A 24,778-nucleotide genomic window follows, 5' to 3' on the forward strand; every position below is an offset into this window, starting at 1 on the left:
AATTAGCAAAGAGACAAATAGCTGCACAAAAAAAATCACACTAAACATAAGAAAATGTTCACTAGAAGATGCATCTAAGAAGAGAGCAGGGGGATACAGGAGGGAAGGAAGATGGACAGAGAAGCCCAAGGAATATACTGACCTACCTCTGAAGCCATGGTACATAAGTCAGCAATTTGATACCGAAATCCTTAGGTCCACAAGATGGAAAAACAGTTCTCCATAGCCATCTTCTGCAGATCTGCTGGAAGACTAACCAGTCTATTTTCCAGTCTCTCTCCTTCAGTTTTAGTTGCCTCTGCAGTCAACACTCCAGTAACAAAGACTGTGCATCTGATAATAATCCCCATCTAAAACCCATGCAAGCATCCAAGATGACTGTTCCTTTGCTTCCTCCTCCAAACTTGCAAAACATTGAGTCTGACTTGCTTTTTTTCCCCTGGTTATTTCTCATTGTGCATGGCAGGTGCAGTTGATCCAGACAGAAAGCAAAGCCAATCACTTTTCCCTCCCCCACAACCCCAGTTCCCTTGGAGGTCAAGAATTTACCGTCCATTCCACTTGGGTCGATCTGTTTCTATTTCTGTGATGGACAAGCAGCAAATCCAGAGAAAGTTGACAGTGCACACGCACACACATGCACGCACCTGAGCGTGCACACACGGGAACACTTTTTTGCTTTTTTCATTATGTTTTTTTTTTCCTTTTTGCAAAAAAATGCAAGCAAAAGAAAAACAAGGTTTTCTATTGAAGGTACATCTCTTCTTCAATATGAAGACATTAACTGGATTGATTTGGATCTCCCATGCAGTGGTCAGAAGTCCTTTGGTAGTTGACAGAGCAACACCTTGGTATTAGATTAGGTAGCTGTGGAGACTTCTAAAGACACTTCCACACCAATCATGAGCAGAAAAGGAAGAAGGTGTGTGATAGAGGATTGGGAAGGAGAGCAAAAGAAGAAATGAAAAGGAATATCATTGCAGCAAATGATCTCTCTGGGTTGGAAACTCAGTACTTGCACCTCCTCCTTCCCAATGGCTCCTCCTTTCTTATCAATTTCAACTACTGCTCACTGGTGGTGGGATTGGAGTCCGTTATTTTTTTTCCCCCAACACACATTGGTTTGTCTTCATTGTCTTTTAAATATATGATTTGTACATATTTATATCTATGTATATGCTGTTTCCCATGACATTGGTAAGTGTGCTTCTGTTGGTGAGAAACGGAAGTTGCCGGTTAGAAATGAGTCCCGTGTATTCTTTGTCTGCAGCTGTTACAGTTCTCAGACAATAATTCAATCTCTCCAAATGTTTCACTGCTTCGTCAGTTAGTTCCTCCCCACCCCACCTCTGGCCCTTCATTGCTTCCCCTCCCTTTCCCATCCCCATCAAATGAGAGATGTCATGCCATCGAGGTTGGAGACTGACTCATCTGTACTCTCATAGATTGGACACTGTTCAGTATCTTCTTCTGGTGTCCAGCCAAAGTCACCCCTATTCTCAGGAGATCTCTGAAAAAAAAAAAAGCCAACAGACAGTTCAGTTCACTTTAGATGTCTTCTATTGTGTACTCCTTGATAAGTGTCAGGAATACTTGTCCTAGATGTGTTATTTTGTTCTTTCATGTCACTAGTGGAATAGCAATATAAACGGTTTCCATTCTAATCTAAAACAATGAACCTGAATTTGCCGTCTGATAAACAACGAAGATATAAGTGTCACTGAAGATGGACATGGATAAATCATAATGGACAAAAAGAGTGACATGAATGTTTGCTCTGAACTCAAACCAAACCTATCTTGAAGTTCAAAAGAAGTTGGTTCAGCTGCGTTTGTTTCGCTTCAACTTTCTTGCAGTTCTCCATTCTCTGATTTGGCTCGAAATAGCCGCTCCCCAAAGAAAGGCTCTTCTTATATTGTTTCTGATCCCACCTCAACCAAGAAACAATGAAAACCGCAAGGGACTGCTAGATTCTTACTCCCATGGCAGTCAATTAGTCTGTCTTCGGTAGGGATAGAATCAACATCTAGGTGAAAGAACAGTGTGCTCTACTTACTCTGATGTCATCTGGGCAACGAGCTGGAGGGAGGTGAAGCCAGCAGTCAGGAAGTTGTCTCTGTACTGGCTCATTTTAATGGCGCTTAACCAATCTTCTACTGAGGTAAAGGCAGTGAAATCTGGGATGGAGCGGTCTAGCAGTGGCTGAGAAGGCCTGGAACACACATGAAAGGAGCCAAGGTCAGGCAGCATCAGCACTGACTGGAAACACAAGGTTAATGGATGCTATAAACCAAAAACAAGGCTGAAACCAGCCATCTAGTAAATAGAAGTGGGGAAACACTGGCCTGCCACCCTTTAAAATAGCACAGTATACTAATCAAGGTAAACAATAAAACCTACCATATAAGCAGTATTAAAAATACAGCCAGCCTGTGACTAGTAACTGCACTTGTTTTATATCTATTAAAAATGTACTTATACCAGGGCCCAGCATAGGTTCACAATCATAACAAAAATCCCTCTATTTTAGACCACTGCCAAAGATCTGACACGCAAAGTTTTTGCCTATCCCCCTTCTTCACCCAAGACCCCAAGAAGACAGAGAGACATGGAAATGGGATCTGACCAGCATGGACGAGAATGCATTGGCTAGAGTGGCCACTAGCTTCTACAGTGCCTGGTCCATGGGTGGAGGACTACAAATCCTTTAACAGTATAGTGCTATCAGAGCAATCTTGACAGGTCCTCCGAGATATTTTGTAACATTAAACAAAGGCTTCTGTCTTTAGAAGCTGCTAAAAGTGGCCCCTGGATGTTAATCTATGATAAAGGTAGGATTTTGGAAGCTTTGCAACACACCTGTCTAAACATCTGTTTCAATGAGTCAATGGGAATAAAAGCCTTTCATGAAGGGGGCAGAAATGTACCTTGGGACTGCTGGCTCATTATACCATCCTACAGTATCTTATCGTTACTATACCCGAGTACTGCAGCTTCAGTTTATCCTGCACCTAGCAAATTTATGAACAGCTATTTGCCTTTACCATGTTTTTAATATTAATATAAAACACATCCACCCTTTAATAGTCGCTGGGCGCATCTAAACCTCTGCATTTATTGTGCAGTAACCAAAATTATCACGTAGTATGGGCACACATGTACATGTGCATACCTGTACTACGCAGTCAATATGGTGATTTGTGCCAACTTGAGGGTAAATTTGATATCTGCATCATGCAGGTATCAAATTTACACCCGGTTAGTTACTGAGCAGTAATGCATGTGTAGATGCCTTACTGCGCAGTAGCACTGTGTGTGTGGACTGACTTGGGACTAATTTTAGACCCAAGTCTGTCCACACACAGTGTTAATGTGTTTTAATGCCTGCATGTGTAGATATCGGCCTATTCCTGCTTACTGCACAGTAACTTATTGCACAGTAAATTTAAGCTGGCATAAATGTGCACATAGACATGCCCACTGTTCAGCAGTGTTTGCGTGTCTTTGTATACCTTACTGTCTGACAAATGGCTGTTACCTGCACAATGTCCTTACTTGCATCAGTCACTGGCGTCTTCACTGTCTCTCGTTATTCTAATGTTTAAAGGGTTCCATTGATCCACGTGGAGAGCAGAAACCATGCTGCATGGCTTTATCAAGGAGCCCCCACACAGGCCAAAAACTGCTTATCAATTTATTTGGCTGGTAGTGACGTATAGCAAATGTGTGCAGAAATCTTGATGGATTTGTGAGTGATTGGTGAACAGAAAATGAAAAGCAGTGCTCAATGGATAATTTATTTCCAATTAACAACCAGTGATGCTAAGTTGATGAATTCCCAAACTCCAAAAATGAATTCTCCATAGGATTTCCCATTGCCTGTACAGTGCCTCAGTGCTTTGAGACTCACACAGCGGTGATGGTAGCCACAGTTTTGAGGCTTGCCGGGTTGCGGATCATTTTATCAAGGGTGTTGACTATTTCGGTGAAGCGGGGTCGGGTGTTGCGGTCTTTTTGCCAGCAGTCTAGCATAAGTTGGTGCAATGCAGCTGGGCAGTCCATAGGAGGTGGTAGCCGGTAATCTTGCTCAATTGCATTGATTACCTGCAGGAAGAATGAGAAAAAACACAAGCGACACCTAAAGGGAGAGAGTTCAGAGGGCTCTTGACAGGACAAAGACCCAAACCATCCCCCATCTCATTTGTTATAACACTAATGGCAAGAGTTCCAAAATCTGCTGGGCCAAATTTCCTGGTGGTGCCAGTGGTTGCATTGCTACTGATTTCAGTAGAGCTCCAGCTGCTTTACATTAGCAATGATCTGGTCCCATGCCACAGCAAAGAGAAGTGTGTTCAAGGAGCAAGGTCTTCAGAGAAAGGTGGCTCCCCACAGTGCCCTGGCATACCTGCTACAGCTGCCTGTGCCGGCATGAATACCCTAAACACAAGAGAATATAGGGAAGGAATTGTCTCTGCCATCTTCTCCTCTGGCAGAAGCAGAATCAGTGTGAGAAGTGAACATACTATGTACGCTAATGATATGGGCCCAGGAAAGTTAAAGCCAGCCCACGTGACTGCTAGCAAAGGGAGCAGAGGAGGTGTTCCTCACTCTAATGGAACCAGGGCACTGAGAGGTTAATCTGAGCTCAGATGCTTCAAGAGCATTGTATCTCCTCTCTGTGGAGAGCTGCCACTCTCATTATCTCTGCCGATAGCATCGAAGTACAGTAGTTGAACTACGAATTCTTTCTCCCTGGCTCACAAAACCTCTGAATGTTTTCAAAGGCCTTCCAGGTTCCTGAAGTCCAATTACTAGCCTGCTGGCTTTTCTTCCCAATTTCTCTTCTTCGAGCCTTTCATTTGGAAGGTCTTTTTCATCTTGAAAACCAGCTAGTGCTACAGAGGTTCCAAATAGCGGAGGCTGAGTCTGGAGTAGCTGGGAGCTCACACCTGACAGCTAGAGTCTCTGTACTAGTCTCTGCACTGCCGTCTGGAGAGGCATTTCAGCCACGTGTAAAGCTTCTTTTCAAAACTGCCAGGGTTAGCAATGGGGATATCTCGAGCAGTGAACAGATGTCTCATCTGACCTGAGACTGGCTGCCCTGAGGCTTCAGTCAGGTCAAAACAGTGACACCACCATTTCCACACATTGCCCTTCCAAAGTATTTCTGCACCCTTGCTAGCAGGTGATGGGTGAGAGCACACAGCCTAACAGGCTTATCCCTGGAATGGACCGCAACAACCGTACACATATACAACACAAAGTCCTGGAGAAACAATGTTAGTACATTTTATCTGACATACTTCAGAGGGGCTTGAAGCAGGACAGTGGATGTGTACACCTGGATGATCCCAGGATAAAAGGCTTTCTTCTGGGATAATTGCGATGTCTGTTCACAGCCTAGGTGAACACCTCATACACTCAGGTTCAGGGGCTGCATACTGTTTCACCTTCACATAGCTTTAACTCATAGCCAGAAACATGTTCTATTCCCCTGCCCTCCATGCCAAACCCCCCCCCCATGGGGTATGGAGTTTATGGGCTCTGAGAAGAAAATAAGGATGAAAAAAAAAAAAAAAATCAAACTCCTGATCTCCCCACCCCCCAACTCTCTTCTAGCTGCTGAATAGTGAAGAGAAAAAACTTCCTCTCCCACCCCTTCTGGTGCTACAAATGGAAAGGTCTTGGCTATGGACTGATCCAAGCTGGCTACACATAGGCTAGATGTGCACTGGTTCCATCCCAGCTGGAGCTGAGTGGGCTGTGTCGTTCTTGAAGGTGATTCCTGCTGGGAGAGGCTGGCAATGGCATGAAGTAGCAACCCTTTCCCTAGGGCCCAGATACGGAAACACACAAGGACAGTTACTTTTCCTTGAGCCTGGAGCTAAGAACACTCACATCTTGGTTGGACATGTCCCAGTACGGCCTCTCTCCAAATGACATCACTTCCCACATGACGATGCCGTAACTCCAGACGTCGCTGGCAGAGGTGAACTTGCGGTAGGCAATGGCCTCTGGGGCTGTCCACCTTACTGGGATCTTCCCACCCTTGGGAACAAGGAAAAGTAGGTTAAGCACTGGAACGTCTAACATCCCTTGGGCCACAAGTAATCAGGAATTATCCGGATCTGCTGCTACTCCTCTCTCCATCTATAAAGCAACTGTCCACACCTCTTTGTGCATTATAATAATAGTTTTTTACTTCTGCTTTATATTCAAACTTAAAGCAGCATGACTGGCTCTATTAACTATTTTTTTTTTTTTAAGTTTACATCCATGACCAAAGGCCATTGCAAGTCCATCAGACCAGGATTGCTATGAGCTCTATCTGGACACCTTTGACTCTCCAGCCTGAATGACCAGGTACCTGTTTACAGATGGAGGCAACATGAGTTCAAAGCGGTGCTCAAACTCACACCTCTGGAGTTGTAGTAAGAAGCCTTATCCACACCCAACACAAGTATAATAAAGGAATGCAAGTAAGAGCCCCCTTTTCACCACCATTAAATCTTCACTCCCACCTGTGAAGTCAAAACCCAAGACAATAGGCAGCTCCATAGCATGTCCTTACAGCTAACACATCCATCCATTTGGTGTACGTAGGCAGGTAAAGCATTCTAGAGTAAGAGTTACTTCCACCATCTCACAAGCTCCCTCTCATTTCCAGCAAGGGAGTTCCCCAGTTTAAGAGGCTCAGTGCTCACGGTAGCATGGCCTACAGAGAAGGGCCTTCTCTGAGACAACTAGCTTCCAAACTGTAGAACTGAACAGGTCCCAGTCAGCACTCCTAAGCTGAAGCTCTGAAGCACTACTGTTATGTGCTCGCTCTGCAAATCTCATGACAAGCAGGTTGCCTATCATGCAGCAACTTCAGCTTCTAACTAGATTTGAACTGTCACCCTGCCACACTGCAGCCCTGGACACCGTCTACCAGGTGCAGCTCGGGGGTGGAACACCACCTAAACATAAAGTCAGATGCTAAAAGCACCACTCCTTCACCTTCCTCTTTCATTAGCTGCCAACCTTACATTCACCAGCATGACACAGACTGCAGTTTAGTGATACACTAAGTGTCCGTGTGAGGTGAAGCCAATGGAATCAAAGCTAAATATCTTGTTCCCATGCTTCATCTGCTTTGCCCGGTATAACAGGGATTTACTCCACCTGAGCCATAGCAGCTGATACCACCTCCCAGTTCTACCTGTGTCTCTAGTATACGGCAACATCGTTCCACTCCCATGCCCCTTCAGTGGCTGTCAAAGGGATGAAGGTGCCCCAGGGTGATGCCCAAATAAGGACCTGCAGAGCAGGCTGGGAAAAGTTTGCCTGAAAGACAATATAACACCCAGAGTCAAATATAGAGCCAAGAGCCCCAACCAGGTCCTGAAAATAGCCCCTCACTAAGATGACTGCTGCTACTGATTACAAGGAATGTGTATGTGTGTCTGAAAGCAGAGGGAGGGAGTGGGGAGGGAAGGAATTGGTCAATATTTATGGAGCACATTGTAGAAAATAATTGACAACAAGTACACATACAGATGGCAGCCAGATTCAATATTTACCATGCTGTTGTCTTCTCTAAGGATTGAAAATTAGAAAGTGTCAATACAATTATTTGTTAAATGGGAATGCAGGTGAAGAGGACTTAGAAGGCCACATCCGTCTGAAAAGAATTCCTTTAATTTGTCTCCATCTTATTCTTTTCCTTTAGCTGTATGGATTCCTTCTCAGATGTTCTATTATAATTTTATAGCCAGGAAGGTCTAGTCCCATAAAAATATCAGCTAGAATTTATATAGTAGTATTTTCATCCCAAAAGATCCCTGTGTGCTGCACAGTTCAAATAACTGACCAAGACATCAATTATACATAAGCCTTGCTTTATTCACTACTGTAATGCACTCACCTGTCGCACTGCATTTAGTAATGAAGCCTATATGTTGGAAAGACAGGAAACGAAGAATCCAATGATAGCAAAAGGCGTTACGGACAGAATGCAAGTACTTGATCTGGAGTTGGGCTAGCAAGTTAGGTTATCACCCCTTATCTTACATGAGCACTCTAACATTTTTCAGAACCTTGTCAGCTTCAGCAGCCCCATGTCCTTTAGCAGGCATTAATTTCAAAATGATTCAGGACTTTCTACCGTCTATCACAATTAATAGGCAGGTAGAGTCTCACCTTATAGACAAACCAAAGTAGATATACATTTGCAGCACAACCTTTCATCAGCTGAAGCTCACTTTATCAGATGCTGTGAACTTCAGCTCACAAAAGCTTTTGCTATATATACACATATCTACTTTGATATTTGTATAAGATGAAAATCTACCCTGCCTTCTACTTGATTTCATACCAATATGGGAAAATACATCTCTTTTCAATGAAGACCAGTGAATTATGATGGTATAAGTGAGATCAGAATGAAATTCTCAGAGTAAAGCGGATATCTCATGAATTATCCTCCCATTTCTATTTCTGAGAGGTCTTCCATGAGAGTCTTGAGTCAGCCTGACCCTACCTACCTCATGGGATTCAAGACCATCACAACCTCAAGAGAAGTAGCTGCCAGCCCTCATCTCCAGCACTTGTTTCACAGTATCATCTGTCCTAAAACTAGACACTATTATACCATCATGGATCTAGAGCAGGGGTGGGCAATTATTTCGGGCAGAGGGCCACTTACCAAGTTTTGACAAGCTGTCAAGGGTCACATTTCCTTCTCCAGTACAGGGACACAGGAACAGCCCCACAGTCCCAGGCCAGAAGCCTCTGCTAAGCAGGAACTTCTGGTTGGGGAGGCAGGGCTGGGGGGGGGAGGGGCTTGCTACTGGGTCCTGCTGCTGGCTTCCCCTGGGTCCTACTGCCCCCGTCTCATATCCTCTTTGACAGGCAGCCAGAAGCAAATAAATATCAACTTTCTAAATTTTTTAGGGGTCCCAGGGGATGGATAGAACAGCCTGGCAAGCTGGATTTGGCCTCCAGGTGCCCACCTCTGATCTAGAGCAATGGCAATGAACTCACTGGAATGACCCAGATTTGTTCCCACATGACAGATCAGTATCAGGGCTGTCCTTCATTTGCAAGCAATAAGGCAGAACGAGGCACCTCCTTTGTTTATTCTCTCGCCCACTCTGATGAAGACAAAGGCATGAAGGGCATGAGTCCATATGCGCTTCAGCTTGGGGAAATTTATATTAGTGCTAACGTAAGTGACAAATGTACCTAACTGCTGGGAGAGCAGGCCGTCCCAGCCTTTGCACTGCCAGTGATTTCTTGTAGCACAAACTGGTTCCTGGAGCAAAAGGGTTAAACCTCATTCTGCAAACCTGCACTCATAATATTAATGTCATACTTTCCCATGAATGCTAATGAACGTAGGCGTGTGTGTTTAAAAGGGTTCCGCATTTCCTACAGAGAATCTGGAGGTGCTCTCAGTTCCCAGAGCCTGAAATCAGACGTCAAAGGCTGGCATCAACAGCTGCCTCGCTGATCCTCCTTGCATGTAAAGTAGAAACCTCAGCCTTCAGAGTTCTACCCTGAGTGACGCTTCCACACCCTGAGCTGCTTTGCATGGCTAAGCACGAACATTTCCCTGTCTGCAGGTCCCTTCCCCTGAGGAAGATGGCAGGGAAAGGGCGAGGGGTGATGGGGCTGCCCTTGGCACTGGAATGACAGCTTGCCATTAATAGCACTTGCCTCCGATGAGGATATGCAGGTACTTTCATCAATCAGCTTTAAATTAAAACTTCATTTAATTGAAGATTTATGCAAGCATGATTCCTGCAGTTCAGTCCATGATTTGAAATATGCCCCTCAGAGCCAACAATTCCAGACACGGCAACAAAAGGGGATGGAGCAGTCCCTGCTGCTGGAACAGTCTGCAGGAATCAGCTCTCATACAGTTGGCTTGATTGAATATAGGGACGTTCTGGTGACATCACAATCATTTCCATAGCAATGCACTCCAGTGTCCCAATCAGGATATTAGGAGCCGAATTCCTTGCTACCGTGAACTAATGTGCTGGCAGAGGATTTCAACCTACAGTTTCAGCTGGGACATTAAAACAGAACTGAAGAGTTCTCAAAGCAGCAACAATCCTGATTTCATACAAGTGACACTGAGCAATAATGGAAATAGGAAGGTAACCAGAGAAATTCTGGACCTGATTCACCACTGCCTTCGACCTTGCCTGATCATTTACACCATGGCAAAATGAGTATAAAACATTATACGATCAAAATGGTAACACAATACACCCACTCTGCAAAGATGCAATAAGTGTGACAGCAAAAAATGCAAGCCAGTGAAAACTCAGACTTGCCATCCTCCTTGTTCAGGGTATTCAGACACTGTCCAGTGTAATATAACAACATTTCTAACCCAAATTTGGACTGAGAAGCAAAGTAAATTTCAGCTCAAAGGGCATTCTTTTTTAGAAACTTCTTATCTTCTTATCACACCTTCTTATGTATCATGTAACACTAGCATTATTATTGGAACTCTAATTTACTGGAAATATATTTCCCTATATATACGGAATCTCTCATATAGGCTTGAAATCTTTTTGGAAGAAGTACAAAGGGTCTTCTTCCTCTTCAGTGTATGTTTGAATAACTTTCATTAAATGTGATAGGTGCACTATTTTCAAGCCCTAAATTGAAGATATATCCTCAGAACATCATCTCCACTGCTGCAATAAAACATATGGATACATCAAACCACCCCCAGAAAGGTTCTCCTCTCCTTTTCCTGCTAATGATTTGAAATGATAAAGCTGTGTTACAAATCATGGGTAATTTCTTAATACACCCAGTGAATGTGTCTACACATGCATTTATGCCAGTTTAAATTTACTGCAAAGTAATTTACTGTGCAGTAAGTGGGAATAGGCCAGTGTTGACATGTGCAGTCATTAAAGTTGTGTGTGGATTGACTTGGAACTAAAATTAATCCCAAGTCAGTCCACACACACACACACACAGTGTTACTACACAGTAAGGCATCTACATGTGCATTACTGAACAGTAACTAATCAGGTGTAAATTTGATACTTGCATGATGCAGATATCAAAATTATGCTCAAGTTGGCATAGGTCACCATATTTGCTGTGCAGTATGGGCATGCACATATAAATGTGTGCCTGTACTACTCAGTAATTGTGTTTACTGCTTAGTAAGTGTGCATGTGTAGATGCACTCAATATGAAAGCTTCCTCTCTGTGGGGAGGAAAGGTCAGGGCTTTGTTTCATATCAAGTTATAGAAAAGAACTTCTAATTCCATCCACATTCTCCCCAGTAGACCCAGGGCCAGAACATTACCTGTTGCAAACAGTCAAGGCTACATGGAAGACCTGCCTCATAATTTTGTTTGTGACCTCATAATTCATTTTCCTGGCAAGAGTGATGGTGTCACATTCAGGGGAATCTGACTTCAATGGGGAAGCAGGAGCACATGAACTGTCAGGAAACAATGATCCTGTTTTCATGTAAATGACTGAGGTAATAGCTAAAAAATAATGGAAAAGGAAGGGGAATATAGAAAATGTATGATATTTACTCTAGGCAGAATTGTTTCAGAAACTGTTCAGCACAATTGTTTTCTTTAGCCTTCCATGAAGTGTCAGCTGCTCTGTAAAGATGGATAGCAAAAATTCTATTTGAATAACTACAAATAGAGAAATTAACTGCCAGGTTGTTTTTCCTGCCTTTTCCCCAGAGCTAAAAACCTGCTGTGGGAGGCAGAGTGATGTAATTGTAGGCAGAGCATCATTTCCCAGCTGCTGGGAAGGCCTATTATGGCTTAAATTAAATATAAACACAGATGAGATAATCCCTTTTATCTCTAAAGGTGGGAAAGGCCACTTCATGCCTTTCCCCAGAAGCGAGCGTTGAGCACTTTAGCAAAAATGGCATTCTTTGCTTAATAGGCCACAATCTACATGTTCTTCCAGACAGCACTCCCATGTCAGCCCAGAGGAGCAGGACAAGGACCAGGCCCTAGCCAGTTCCCCATGTATGTTGATCAGCACTGACTGCAGTGAGCTACGTGGTAAGGAGCATCAGTTTACCCAGATGAGGTTCTGCTTTCTGTAATGCTGCTTCTATTTACTTCAGTTTGACACAGCCCACAAGGTGCTTGCCTTACAGGGCTTCCTGCCACAAATTACATTACATGCTATCATTCAGACTCCTAGCATCAAACTCACCCTCCCGCTCAGAGTATCAACAATCCTTCTATTCAACAAATTATACTCCCACTGCCCAGCGTCCTCACTCCTTACACAAACATAGGAAAGAGAGGTGGTCTATGAGGCATGACCAGGATATTAGTAAATCCAGGCTCTAATGGTCCAAGAAGAGAAGTGAATAGGGGTAGAAAGTGGAGAGTATCAACCTTTTCAGCAACTCCCTATTGATTGAGCCAAGGGAGCTCCAGCTTTAGTATCACCACTGGTCACAGCCATGGGGCACAAGAAGAGAGAAGTTGTCTCTCAAAGACCTAGGTCCCAAACCATCTGAGTCTTTAAGGTCAGAAACATCCCTCCGCATTCCACCTGGACACTAGCAAACCAGGGCAGCTCACTAGTCACACAGTCCTGTCCCTATTGGTCAGCTCCCTTCCAGCGTCTGGCTGCAGTTTGTTGTATCTAAGAATCAGAAAGCAAGGTACAGAAGGAAAACCGAGAAGAAACTGATTATCAGAGGTTTTGGTGTAATGTCCCATTGCCACTTTTTGAGCCTACACACACATTTTATCACTGATTTTAGATTTGATCCAGTTTGGGCCAAAACGTCAGGGCACTGCTCAAGCAAACACTGAGTCTTTTTACTTCTTTAATAATAAAAGAAAAAGCCTCCGAATTTTACATCTTATATTGCACGTATTGATCAATAGGGCACGACCTGTTTTGTTATAGCTCCAACATCCTCAATCCTTTTTCAGTGCTGCCAGTAAAAACTCTCTTCATTTTTACTCTCTAAAGACTTTACTGGTCACACTTTACATTATTATGTTTTAAGTGGTTTATAACAGGTTAAGGAATAACTATTAGGTGTTTTAATAAATGATCAATCAACTGTTATTGATTGTAGAGTCCATCAGGTCAACAGCTTGCTTGTAGCCAAGTCTTATAACCATCTATAACATCAATCGATGAACTTCTAATTATCTATTGTTCATGCTGCAGCTGCACACATCTATGACAATCTAACAATCTAAAAATCACTTATTTGCTTTTTACTATTGTCACGGGGTGGGGCGCAGGAGTGGCCGTGATCTCTCTAGCACCCCCTGCCGTGTCAAGTAGGCGATCCAGCACCCTCTTTTCTTACCTGCCACGTCTTGTTGGTATATGGTTCTAGAAGGGAGGCTGCCTCTTGTCGCCCTAGACACCGTGCTATGCTTACACTGTCCCCCGTTCCGTATGGTGTGACCTGGTGCACCCCAGCCTTATGGGCTATGCATGCCTCCTACCTCCCCTTTAGCACGCCCCAAGCCTCGCAGCTGTACTGGACGTTATCTGGTCAGATTCCTACATCCGCCCTTCACCGGCGCCCCTGGGCTTGTCACGCAACCGGCGCCCCTCTATCCACTAGCCCTCTCGGACCTACTAATTATATCCGCCCCCCTCCTGGGGCCCGCTCAATATACTCGCCCCTCCTGGGGCCTCTCCATGCACATATGGTACCCCCCCACTGGGGCCTGTTCCTCCTCATGCTCGCCCTCTCCGGGCTCTCTCTAATCACGGACTCGCCCTCTCTGGGCTTGTCTCTATAGTAGCAACCTACCCTGGGCTTCTCTTCCTGTGTGCCCCCCTTTGGGCCTAACACAAGCCCCTCAGGCTTCTCGCTGGTGCTTCTTGCAAGTGGGGCTCAGGTGGCCTTAGCCGTGCTTGGCCCCCAAGATCCTCTTTGCCCCTTCTCAGGGCTGGGGTATTATACCCCGAACTACAGTGCCCTCACCAACACTGTGCACCCCTATTATGATGCCCTAAAGGGCCCTGGGGTCCCCACCACTGTGGAGCCCCTCTGGGACTCTTCCCAACTGGGGCTCAGACAGCCCTAGCCTTACCTGGCCCCCTTGACCCCTTTCTCTGGCTCCTGCCCCACTAGGGCTTCTACCTATGCCCACGCCAGGCTTCGTCTCACTAAACGTGCCCTCCCTGGGCTCCTCAATCTGTTTGCCCCATCTGGGGCTGGGGTCTAGACACCCCACAATACAGCACCCCTCTCTGGCGCTGGGAGCACCCCACCTCCCTGGGGAGCTCCTGATAAGGCCTCCTCCACCCCTACAGCCTCACCCAGTCCTCCGGTATAACAATAACTAAACAGAACCATAAGCCAATCGGCTGTAACGCAACAATAAGCCTCCTGGCTATAACATAGGATCTAGGCCCACCTGGCTCTCTTGCAGAGGCCTCCCAGTCAGGGTTATCTCCACCCTTACCATGATGCAGCCCCTTGGGTGGTCAGGCTGCACCACTCGTCTCTGCTCTGCTTGGCTCTCCTGCGCCTCAGGCTGCCAGAAGGGAACTGCTGCTAGGCTTTGGCCTGGGCTGTTTATAAAGGCCCGGCCCTGCCCCCTTCTAGTCATGTGACGAGCCTGGCTGCTCCGGCAACCAACACCTGTGCTGTCTCGGGGAGCTTCAGCAGCCCTTATTCCTTCATAGGAACCGGGCACCCAAGTGCTCCTGTGACAACTCTCTAAACGTAAATGGAATCTGAGGGTAAGGTGCAACTCATTTACTTTATTCTTTCTAACTATGGCAATCATTGTTTCATTACCTCTGCCACCATTTTGACAGAGTCAAACGATAGCTAGACACTCACTTTGGGACGACAGAATTACCACAGAAGAAAGTCTGGAGTGATTTGGGGTTCTGTTGTTTCCGAGGCTGCCAGTAGCAAGAGAAAAGCTTTAATCTACAAATAGATGAGGCAGGAGACAATGGCGGAGTGAAGAAGCCCTGGGATTATCTATGAATGAGTTAATTAAACTAGAGAACAGTGACTGGGGAATAGCGGTGCTTGGATTAGACTTGTCTCTTTAATTAATGCCTGGAACAAATTTCCTACAGAGAAAGATAGATCAGGATTGGAGCATTATTGTAGCTTCAGTTGTAATACCTTCTATGTGCAATCAGACCTCCTTTTGTTTCCCCTGAAGTCCCCCCTCCCAGATCTCCACTGCATGGCTACTTCCCCCATGCTCATTTAATGGAAGAGAGAGAAAACGTCATCTGAAAACTAGCCATGAGCAAAGAGGAATTTGAAAGACGTAACATAGAAAAGACAGCAAGGGAAAATTAATGGGAAGGAGAAAAAAAGAAGAGGAAAAAGAGAACGGTGGGGAAAAAAGGACTGAGAAAAGAGAAGGGAGGCACACAAAGCCAAAGAAAACAGTTCTTCTCCTTCCAAAGTGTGTTTCTCAGTCAAACATAGGACAGTTCAATAACATGGGAAGGGAAAGTGGTGAGAAAGGGCCAGATTCACAGAGACATTTGCATAGTCAAAGATGCAGACAGGCGACTTCTTCACTTAGATGCTCTTGTAAATGCCACTAGACACCGATCTGCACCTTGAGGCACCTACAAATGTTTGCAAATCTGGCGCACAGAGGTGACTGCCAATGAATATTAACCTCTCCAATCATTTCACTCCATCACACTTAGCTCAGACACTGCTCTGTAGCAAGCCTGAGTGCAACAAGAGGGACAAACTCCACAGCAGCCCTCAGGCCAGGATTTAAAGGAGCCTGGCACAAGAAGCAGAAATGAGATCCTTTTGACTCTCTCTCCCACCCATTTGCCCCTATATCCACACATTCATTTCTACTATTTCTGTGGGTCTTGTGCTTGTTGACAGTGTTTCCTGTAGGGCCCAGCCTTAATGAACTGTTTCCAGAAGTGGAAAATGCTCCAGGAAAGAATTATTTTTTTCACAGAAGTAAATATTAGCTCAAGAAGGGGAATGTTTCCAGCTTTTTGTTTTCATGAGAAATATTTCCATAGCTCTGAGCAGGACACAAGTTACAAATGGCTTGAAGATGGTTTATGTTGAAAGGCACTAGGGGAGTATAATTCCAGTTGCTGGTGATACGAAAGAGATGGGAGTGGGAGGCCTCACAGCAACTCCACCCTCAGCCAGAGAGTCTGGGATTTATCTATGAGGAGCATACAAGGAGGGGGGAAGGTACATACCAAGGAGCTAGTGTACGTTGGGTCAGAGGTGTCATCTTGCAGGTAGCGTGAGAGGCCAAAGTCAGACACTTTGCACACCAGGTTACTATTGACCAGGATGTTCCTGGCAGCAAGGTCCCGGTGCACGTAATTCATCTCTGCAAGGTACTTCATGCCAGCGGCGATCCCTCTGAGCATCCCCACTAGCTGGATTACTGTGAACTGCCCATCATTTTGCTGCAGTTACAAAGAGCAAGAACCATAATTAGCACGATCCCTTTATGGACAGGCCCAATAAACAGCTCTCTTTACAAGCAGAGTGTGGTCTGGTGCCTGGGACTTGCACTAGCAGACCCAAGTTCCAATTCTGGTTTTGCCACTGACGTGCTACGTAGTCATGAGCAAGTCACTATTCCTCCACACTGTTATATTCCTCCACACTGCTAATGGAGACCACAGCCTCTCTATGGCAAGGCCCTTCCTAGTTAGATAGCTATCGGGCCTAGTACAAGAGAGCCTGAATTTGGCTGAGGCCTCAAGGTACCAACAGGGCTCTTATTCATTCATCCTGTGAATCCAATTTTTTGGTGAATCTAGTAGGAAATAAGCCAACAAGTTGGTTTTTTAACTAACTTAGGGAGAAGATATTTTTCACAGCCTGGCTCCGTTTCTGGGTTTTACTTTCCCGAGATTGAAAATCCCTCCTGAGCTCCAAATTATCTTATTTTCCTCTCTTCTTTCAATTCTTTTCCCCCTCCAAATAAAAACAGCTGACCATATATTTTGGTGACCTGTCCTATGAATGAGACAAAACAGGACAATTTCCTTATGCCCCGTCTAGGTTAGGTTGGTGCTAAAGGAAGTGCCACACTGACTCCCCATCAATAGTACAAAGCTAAAAGGTTCCCAGGAGAAAATATTACCAATTTTACCACATGACAATATGGCTACCTTGGTGGTGAGTGGATTGTGCCTTCATGACACAAGCCAGTTTTGAGCACCATGTAGATTGGGCAGAAAGGACAGGATAAACACTTCTCTGCTCATAGGCTGATGCAGATGTGGGAATGAATCTGTATCTCCAACTCTACCCTATTCGGGTGTGAGGATGTCAGCAATGGCAAGGAACAATTTATCTTCTCAGCAAGACATTGAGAGTGAAATTGCTCCTCATGCCTAGAGAGAGGTCCACAGATTTCCTTACCTGTCTCTGCCTCCCCAACTCCTTTAACACACCTGCATAAGGGTGAGGAACAGTCCTGTTTCATTACTTGGCTTTGGTCTCTGCACAGAGTGGAAATGATGACCTACTTTGCTGTCTTTCCACGCAGCTGATGCACCAATTAGCGATGCTATTTTTACATCAAGGCTGAAATTAGACTTATAAGTTACCTGCTTCTGAGCTTAAGAAATAGAGTGGGATTTACAGGATTTGGATGCTAAATTCCCGTTAATTGATTCTTTGGTTCCCTTTGAAAATCTTATTCCAAGTAGGACTCTTCCTCCCCTTCACGCTCATGCCTATTCATTACCCATTCCTCATTTATTCTCCCTCCATCTCTATCTTTTATGCCTTCTTCCCCCAGTCTCCCAGGCTTTTTGTAGCTTTGGCTAAGCATGCCTTTGAGCTGCTTCCACAACCCTAGATACATGGTGTAGGATGCCGGTATGAAGAAGGCTGGTTGCTTTCCTTGCCCCATGAGGATTATTTATGTGTGCATTTGTCTGGCACTTCTGTGGCTGCTGCTTTTTCTAAAAGATGCTAGAGACTATAATGAGACTGGCATTGTCCACAAGGAGCCACAGGGCTGACACCTTGTCACTGACTTGCTATGGACCCTGCCAGCTGGTGCTGAAATTGCTCCAGGCTCACAACCACTTATAAAAATAGCAAGAAAACAAATAGATATATCTTTCTCTCAGACTGTGTTTACTTATCCCCTGCTTTTAGATCACTTCAGTGAGCTGCCCCTATGTCAGCCCAACGTGCTGGCAATTCAGAAGTCCTCACCTTTGCTTTAGCTTCCCCAACCCTTGGCAGGCCCCTACTCCATTCATGGATCATGAAGGTGCTGGACGCCAGTAGAGCTTTCTGCCTTGCCAGGCTGATTGCCGCAGGGTGCAGCTAGCCCACTCCCCAGGTTTTAGTGCTGTTGTTATCACAGAATCATAGAAAAAAGGGCTGGAAAGGATCTATAGTTTATCTTTTCATTCACCTGTCCTTCGTGTGAATTTCTCCCCTCCATTCCTTTTGTAGTTGTATTTACAGCTATCTGCTCCTCCTGGCTGAGGGCTCTGGGGGAGATTTTCCCAAGTCAGAAAGGAATTTAGGACGGTAAGCCTCATTGAAAGGCGACAAGACTTGAGCTCCTCCCTCTCTTGGGCTTGTTTGAAAATCTCACCCTCTGTCAATACTGATTCTTGGTTCACTCATTAGGGTCCGCCTTCTATCTGGAAAACCATGTCCTCCATTAATCCAAGTAGCAGAGGAGGACTCACTGGATCTTCTACATGACACTGTGCTTCAATTCCAGCTAGCACGAATCCCTTCACTATGGTGTTAAAAACAAAGCCAGAGAGATTATAATCTTTACTTACCCTCAGAAAGGAGTCCAGAGCTCCATTCTCCATAAACTCTGTGATGATCATGACTGGCCGGCTTTTGGTCACCACTCCTTCCAGCCGAATGATATTCGGGTGGTCAAACTGTCCCATGATGCTGGCTTCACTCAGGAAATCCCTACGCTGCTTCTCAGAGTAGCCAGCCTTTAACGTCTTTATAGCTACATAGATTTCCCTCTTGCTGGGTAGTTTCAGACGTCCTTTATACACTTCACCAAACTCCCCTGCAATTGCAAGAACATGTGTCACAACCACAGAGTAACAGTACCACAGATTTTCCCATCACTCCTTCCAACCTGATTGGCTGAAAAACCTGTTCAGTTCAATAGTGGTCTTCTCTCACAAATCTGCTGGTTTCCTCCCCTTTGAAAGGGGAAGTGCCACAGGCCCCTGGCAGATGTTCAGTTAAAGGCGCAATGGGATCTGAACCATGATCCCAACAATTGCACCTCCTGTCACGCCACATATGCATGGCAGGAAGCACAACTGTAGGATCAGGCATCAGATTCCAGTTGGACCCTATTGCTGGTGCAGGTTCAGGGGCTAAGAGATTATGAATACTTAGATATTTTCCTAAATCTAAACTGCTATAATTCATAGAATCATAGAGAAGCAGGGCTGGAAGGGATCTCCAGGGGACACCTAGTCCAACCCCCTGCCTGAAGCAGGATCATCCCGATCTAAACCATCCCACACAATCCATAATCTAAACTCTTCATAAAACTACCGTTAGCCCTGACATAATTTGATGCCATTCACTTTCATATTGCATTTTCTTCATCTTGGACAGTGAAAATAAGCCTGTCGGTTTCACTTCAATTTAGAATCAAGTTTAACTTTCTGGTTGGCATGTAACACACTGAGACAATGCTGTCTGTCTTTGGGGCCAGAGATCTACCAGTGAAAGTTTGCATTCAAAACAGCTAGGGTTCAGTTATCCATTCATCCATCCATCCACCCATCCAATATGACTCTCTCATATGTGTGAGTGAGTAAAAACCATTAGGGTTGTTAAGAAAGTCTTTCATCAAAACCTTTTTTTCCCCCCACAAAAAATTAGATCTTGTAAGTGGGGAGAAGGGAACAAAAACTGAGTCTCTTTTTCTTGAAAATTTTTGATTTAGGAACAGAAAATGAAAACCCTGAAATGTGAAAATATCTGGCTGCTTCTAACTATTATTTTCCATATGGTGGTTTTTAAATATGGTGTCAAAATGGATGGTTCATGTTTGAGTTAGCTTTATGACTGCTTTGAATTGACAGAAAACTATCAAGCAGCCAATGCACTGCTGTGTCTAACTTCGAAGGCATAACAATTCATTTTTCCTTTGAATTTCTCACACTGGCTATTCCTTTCCATTAGCATAATACAGTTGTTTAAAAATAACACCAGGAATGCTATAAATGATATGAATAGCTTCTATCTACCTACCTACTTACCCACATACCTATACGTCTGAAATAAGACTAAAAAGAGATGTCTGTCTTTGTCTTGTTATTTCCTGGAAGCTAAACCAGGAAACTTAAAAATGCATGAAGATCAATCAGTGAGTAAGTTAACCAAACTTCATCTTTTTAGGCAAACGTATGACTGTTCTTATTTTAACAAATGAGTGAACAGATTGATACCAAGAGAAAGGTTGAAGCCCATGAAGAGATGGGAAGAGGAGGAAGCAGTAGCTGCGGAGAAAGTTATAGAAGCTTATCTAGGACAAAATGAGACACACCTGCTCCAATGACTTCTTCGATCTTCACAAAGGACACGTCAATCTCCTTGGCAAACTCGCGGACAGCCTCATTTGGGTCTTCATAAGTGAAGGGATCAATGTAGATCTTCATTCCTGGAGAGCCTTGTTATACGAGATATGGGAGGGGCAGTCACAGAGGGAGAACAAAGAGAGTACTAAAAAGCTGGGGGGAAGGGTTTTAGAAGCATCCTACATCTTTCTGACACTTTCCTCATTACATGTCCATTAAAAACATATTCCTCTTAGCTCCTCTGCTTCTCTCTCTGTATCTTCTCCACCCTTTCCAGACCCCACTCAACTCTTCCTCCATTACACTATTTTCTTTTACTGCTCTGTCTTCCATTTCTCCTCCATTAGCTTTTCTCTTACTCCTCTCCTGGAAATGTAGAATATATTACTTATAAGTTGACAGATTGAGACCAGTCCAAACAGTGCACATGAGAACTTGGATTGTGCCATTATTTATTGAAGTCATACCAAATGCATTAGAAGCAAAATCAAGGTAGAATTGCAGGTAGATACCAATATTTATCAGTTTGACACCTTTCTGGGGCTAGAGGCTATTGTTAAGGTTATCTCAGGCAACTGTGGATTAATATTGAAAGTGCTAGATAAAAAGGGAAAAACAAAAGGAGAAAAACAGCAATGGGGGAAAGAATAACTGAAGAAAAGGAGAGAAAAGGTGAGGAAGAAGTAAGTTTTATTTTAACCTTTCTGAGTAACAAAATGCTAAAAAGAAAGAAAAGATAGAAGAAAATGAGAAAGAACAATAAAGAAATGTAAAATACAACATAGATCCATAGACAGGCAAATGGATGCACATGTGGGAGATATTACATTACTGCTTACTGTCCTTGCATACTCCAGATTTTCCCTCACCCTGTATTTATCTATTTTGACTGTAATCCTTTGAGGCAAGGTCCCTGTACTACTACTCTGGCTTTTGTGCAGTGCTCAGCACCAGTGGACCCGTTCTGGGTTAGTCCCTAGACACTGTTGCAATAAACAAGATTAATAATAGATATGTAAGAACAGAAGTTTCCCAGCAACATACATCCATACAGTCAAACCAACAGACTGATGGACAGAACAGTCTTCAATATTTCAAGACAGAAATGACACCATCCCTAGCCCTGACAGTTCAAAATTCATGACAAAGGCATGAATTAAAGCCATGAACTAAAATCATGAAATAACTGGGGTTCTTTCTATTTCTCTTCTAGTTTCCAAATCTGTTGGTCCAAAAAATAAGGACAAAGGTCCAGTCAAGTCTAGGTGGCCCACTGCACTAGCATGGTAAGACCATGCCATTTTATGTAGCCAATGGCACACAAGGGAGTGATGTGACTCCCCATCTCATCCATCTCCATTTGACTGTCAGCCTGAATAACCATCCCATTTACAACTGAGTCTGCTGTGCGGGGTGGCCTTTGGTGCAAGTTCAGCGTGAGGTCTTCAACTTGCTCTATCTTCATGCTTCTTTGAATGCATCCTCAACATCACAGTTCAATAGCATGGGCTAGGAACTCTACTTAATTTTTAAGGAAAGCTGAGATTCGCACGAAGTAACAGGGCTCCAGGAGCTGAGACTTTATGCTGGAGAAACAGCATGTTAAAATCAAGAGAGACAGCAGCCCTGAATGTCTTTCTTCAGTGCTCTGTTGGAGGTGTCATTCACTCCCAGAGGTTTTTGGTCTATGCCAGACAACTTAGAGCTGCAGCTTCTTAAGTAAACACATAGCAAGAGGTTTTCTCCATGCTGTCTCCTGTTTATATTGAACATTCAGCTCACAGGGGTGCAGTTACAAACCAAAACTACAATTAGCTGGTTTTATGGTAAGGAAAGTGGCAAGTTTATGATGCTGCATGCATAATTTAAGAAATATTTATTTACCCAAAAAGGACTTTGATAGTTTTGTGGCTGCTACTAAATTGATAGAGTGTAGCAATTATAATCAAAAACCTGAATGGTCTGATAAAATATGGTCTACAGGGCTGCCATAGCAAATAGTCAGGCATTATTTTTGCCTACTAAAAAATCATTCCAAGGTCTCTCACATCACGGGTGCCAAGATGCAGCCAGACAATGGTAGATTTTGTAAGGCGCTAGAGAGAGATGTGGAATCTGCCTCTGGGAATCAGGTCAGGCTGTGCTCCTGTTACTATACATGTTAAAAAGAGAAACAACATTCTTATGGCCCAGGGATGGAAATGACATTAATGATGGCTTCTCACATGGCATTTCCTCTCCTTTGGTACCCATTAACCAATGGAAAAAAAATGAGTCAGCTAAGCACTGTTGGAATAAAGCAATCAAAAGGTGTTTTTCAGAATGAACTCCTGTACGTCTGGACAAGAGAAGTGGGCAGCACCGCTGCTCCCCAGGTGGCAGGCCCTATTTGCAGATGCTCTCCTCTAATTATATACATTTAGTAACATGTCAGTCCTGCATTATTCCTCAGAGTGACAGCATCAAATAACAACATTTCCTGGTAGCTCAATTCAAATTCTCCTTTCCCTTAGAGCTCATGGAGGGGTAGGGGACCTGCCACAGAAATATTTCCAGTGGCTGGAAGTCAAAGAGGCTCTGTGGCTGACTACCTCTTCTCCTCCTGCCTATGTCTGTCTAATTAGACTAAGTTATCTGCGGTAGAGACTGTCTCCTATCACTTGTCACTACAGTGTTTAGTCCCTTGTGGCCCTGCTCCCACATTGGGCCTCCAGCTAATATAATCTTTTAAGGACAGTGGTTTTCAATCTTTTTTCATTTACAGACCCCTAAAAAATTTTGAATGGAGGTGCACACCCTTTTGAATTGTAAGTGTGGCTATTCATATACTTTTGATTAATCATAGTCTTCTTTCATGGATGCCTTAGACACAGTCTAAGGACCCCCAAGGGTCCGCAAACCCAGATTGAAAACCACTGTATTAGGATATGGAGATGTATAAACTCATTGGGTGCATCTACATGAGCTATTAATGCAGCTCTATAAAGTCTGGTGCAGTTCACGCCAGAGTCAGCTGTTCCTGGGTGCAGTGTCTTCATGGGTACCCGAGACCACAGCAGTTTGAGTTGGGAACTGGAAGCAGGCTCAGTGGCTCAGCCCCGGGCCCCGAGTGGCAGCGTCAGGCAGTGGAGGGGCTGCCTGGGACACAAGAATGCCGAAACTACAGAGCCGTGTAACTGAGCCCCTGAGCCTGCTACCAGCCTCGGGGCTGCTCCACTTCAACTCAAATTCCTGCGGTCCGGGTCAATGTTTCCGTGTGTTTCTGCACAGTAAATGATTCCACTATATGACAGTAGTGTTTCTGGCACTACTATCTTATGGCAGAGTTCATTAATATACAGTGCCCTAATACTGGCTCACGTGTAGATGGTGATGCTTTACCGTGGAGCTCATCAGTCAACTCTGCAGTAAAGCGCACAGATAGATGCATTCACTGACCCCAAAGTTGGGACATATACTCTTTTTTTCTTCCCCCCCCTTTAATTTTCTTTCTCTGTTCCCACCTCTTTTAAATCCCTCCATACCCATCTCCTCCTTTCCCTGACCATCTCTTTCCTGGCTTCAATCCATTTTGTTCTGTTTCAGTCTCTGAAATTTTAACACATTTCTGACCCACTCTTGCCTACCCTTCTCTAAGTCCCTGTTAAGAGCAGGAATGGATGCATTCCACTGATAAAGAGCTTTGTATGTGATGGGGCTGGTCATGTCAGCTAGTTACCACTGGACTAAATGGGTGCTGCTTACTATTATCTCACTGAAAATAATGAGGTATGCAATAGTAAGAAAAGGCTTCCCCTTTCATTTCAGCTAACCTCAGCCTACTGCTTTCCTTCTACCTCCTTCTCCCTCAGTTGCAGGGGAGTCCAGCCACAATGAAAGGCTGGGAGGGGAATGGGACATTAAGGATTTACTGTGACTGGCTTAACTGGGTTAAGTGACATGACTAAACAAAATTTATCTCACCTGACCCTCACTGCCTGTGTGATGTTCAGTATCATGACAGCCAATTTCATTCAACCCATCCCTGTTCAACCCCAGTACACTCTGCAGTGTGAATAGCTGGCACTGCTACAGGACGTGGGGGAGGAGGTCCCTTCCCCACAGCTTCCAGGGGGATGTCATGAGGGGCACACTCAGAAAGGATGCAGCCTTGCAATAGGTAAGGGACGCCGTAGCCTTTTGAGGCAGGTGATGAAACAATCTGTGCTACCATTC

General features: G+C 44.4%; 1 protein-coding gene across 10 annotated transcripts in view; it reads right to left on the minus strand.

Moving 5' to 3' along the window:
* EPHB1 (EPH receptor B1) overlaps positions 1-24,778 on the minus strand; it is a 322,722-nt gene that overhangs the window by 38,215 nt on the left and 259,729 nt on the right. For 4 of the 10 annotated variants that reach the window (XM_090052908.1, XM_090052905.1, XM_090052899.1 and 1 more), the window contains 7 exons: positions 20,533-20,655; positions 18,782-19,029; positions 16,205-16,420; positions 5,899-6,048; positions 3,911-4,104; positions 2,057-2,212; positions 147-1,510 (listed from right to left, as the gene is read on the minus strand). In XM_090052908.1, the coding sequence (XP_089909034.1) occupies positions 1,402-1,510; positions 2,057-2,212; positions 3,911-4,104; positions 5,899-6,048; positions 16,205-16,420; positions 18,782-19,029; positions 20,533-20,655 (1,196 nt within the window). In that variant the 3' untranslated portion in view covers positions 147-1,401. Of the gene's footprint in view, positions 1-142; positions 1,511-2,056; positions 2,213-3,910; positions 4,105-5,898; positions 6,049-16,204; positions 16,421-18,781; positions 19,030-20,532; positions 20,656-24,778 lie in introns of all 10 variants that reach the window. The other 6 variants (XM_090052907.1, XM_090052906.1, XM_090052904.1 and 3 more) reach the window with 2 other exon arrangements.

Source organism: Crocodylus siamensis, chromosome 6 (assembly GCF_052110815.1).
Source record: "Crocodylus siamensis isolate JL-2025a chromosome 6, ASM5211081v1, whole genome shotgun sequence".
In the NCBI taxonomy this organism is placed as follows: domain Eukaryota; kingdom Metazoa; phylum Chordata; order Crocodylia; family Crocodylidae; genus Crocodylus; species Crocodylus siamensis.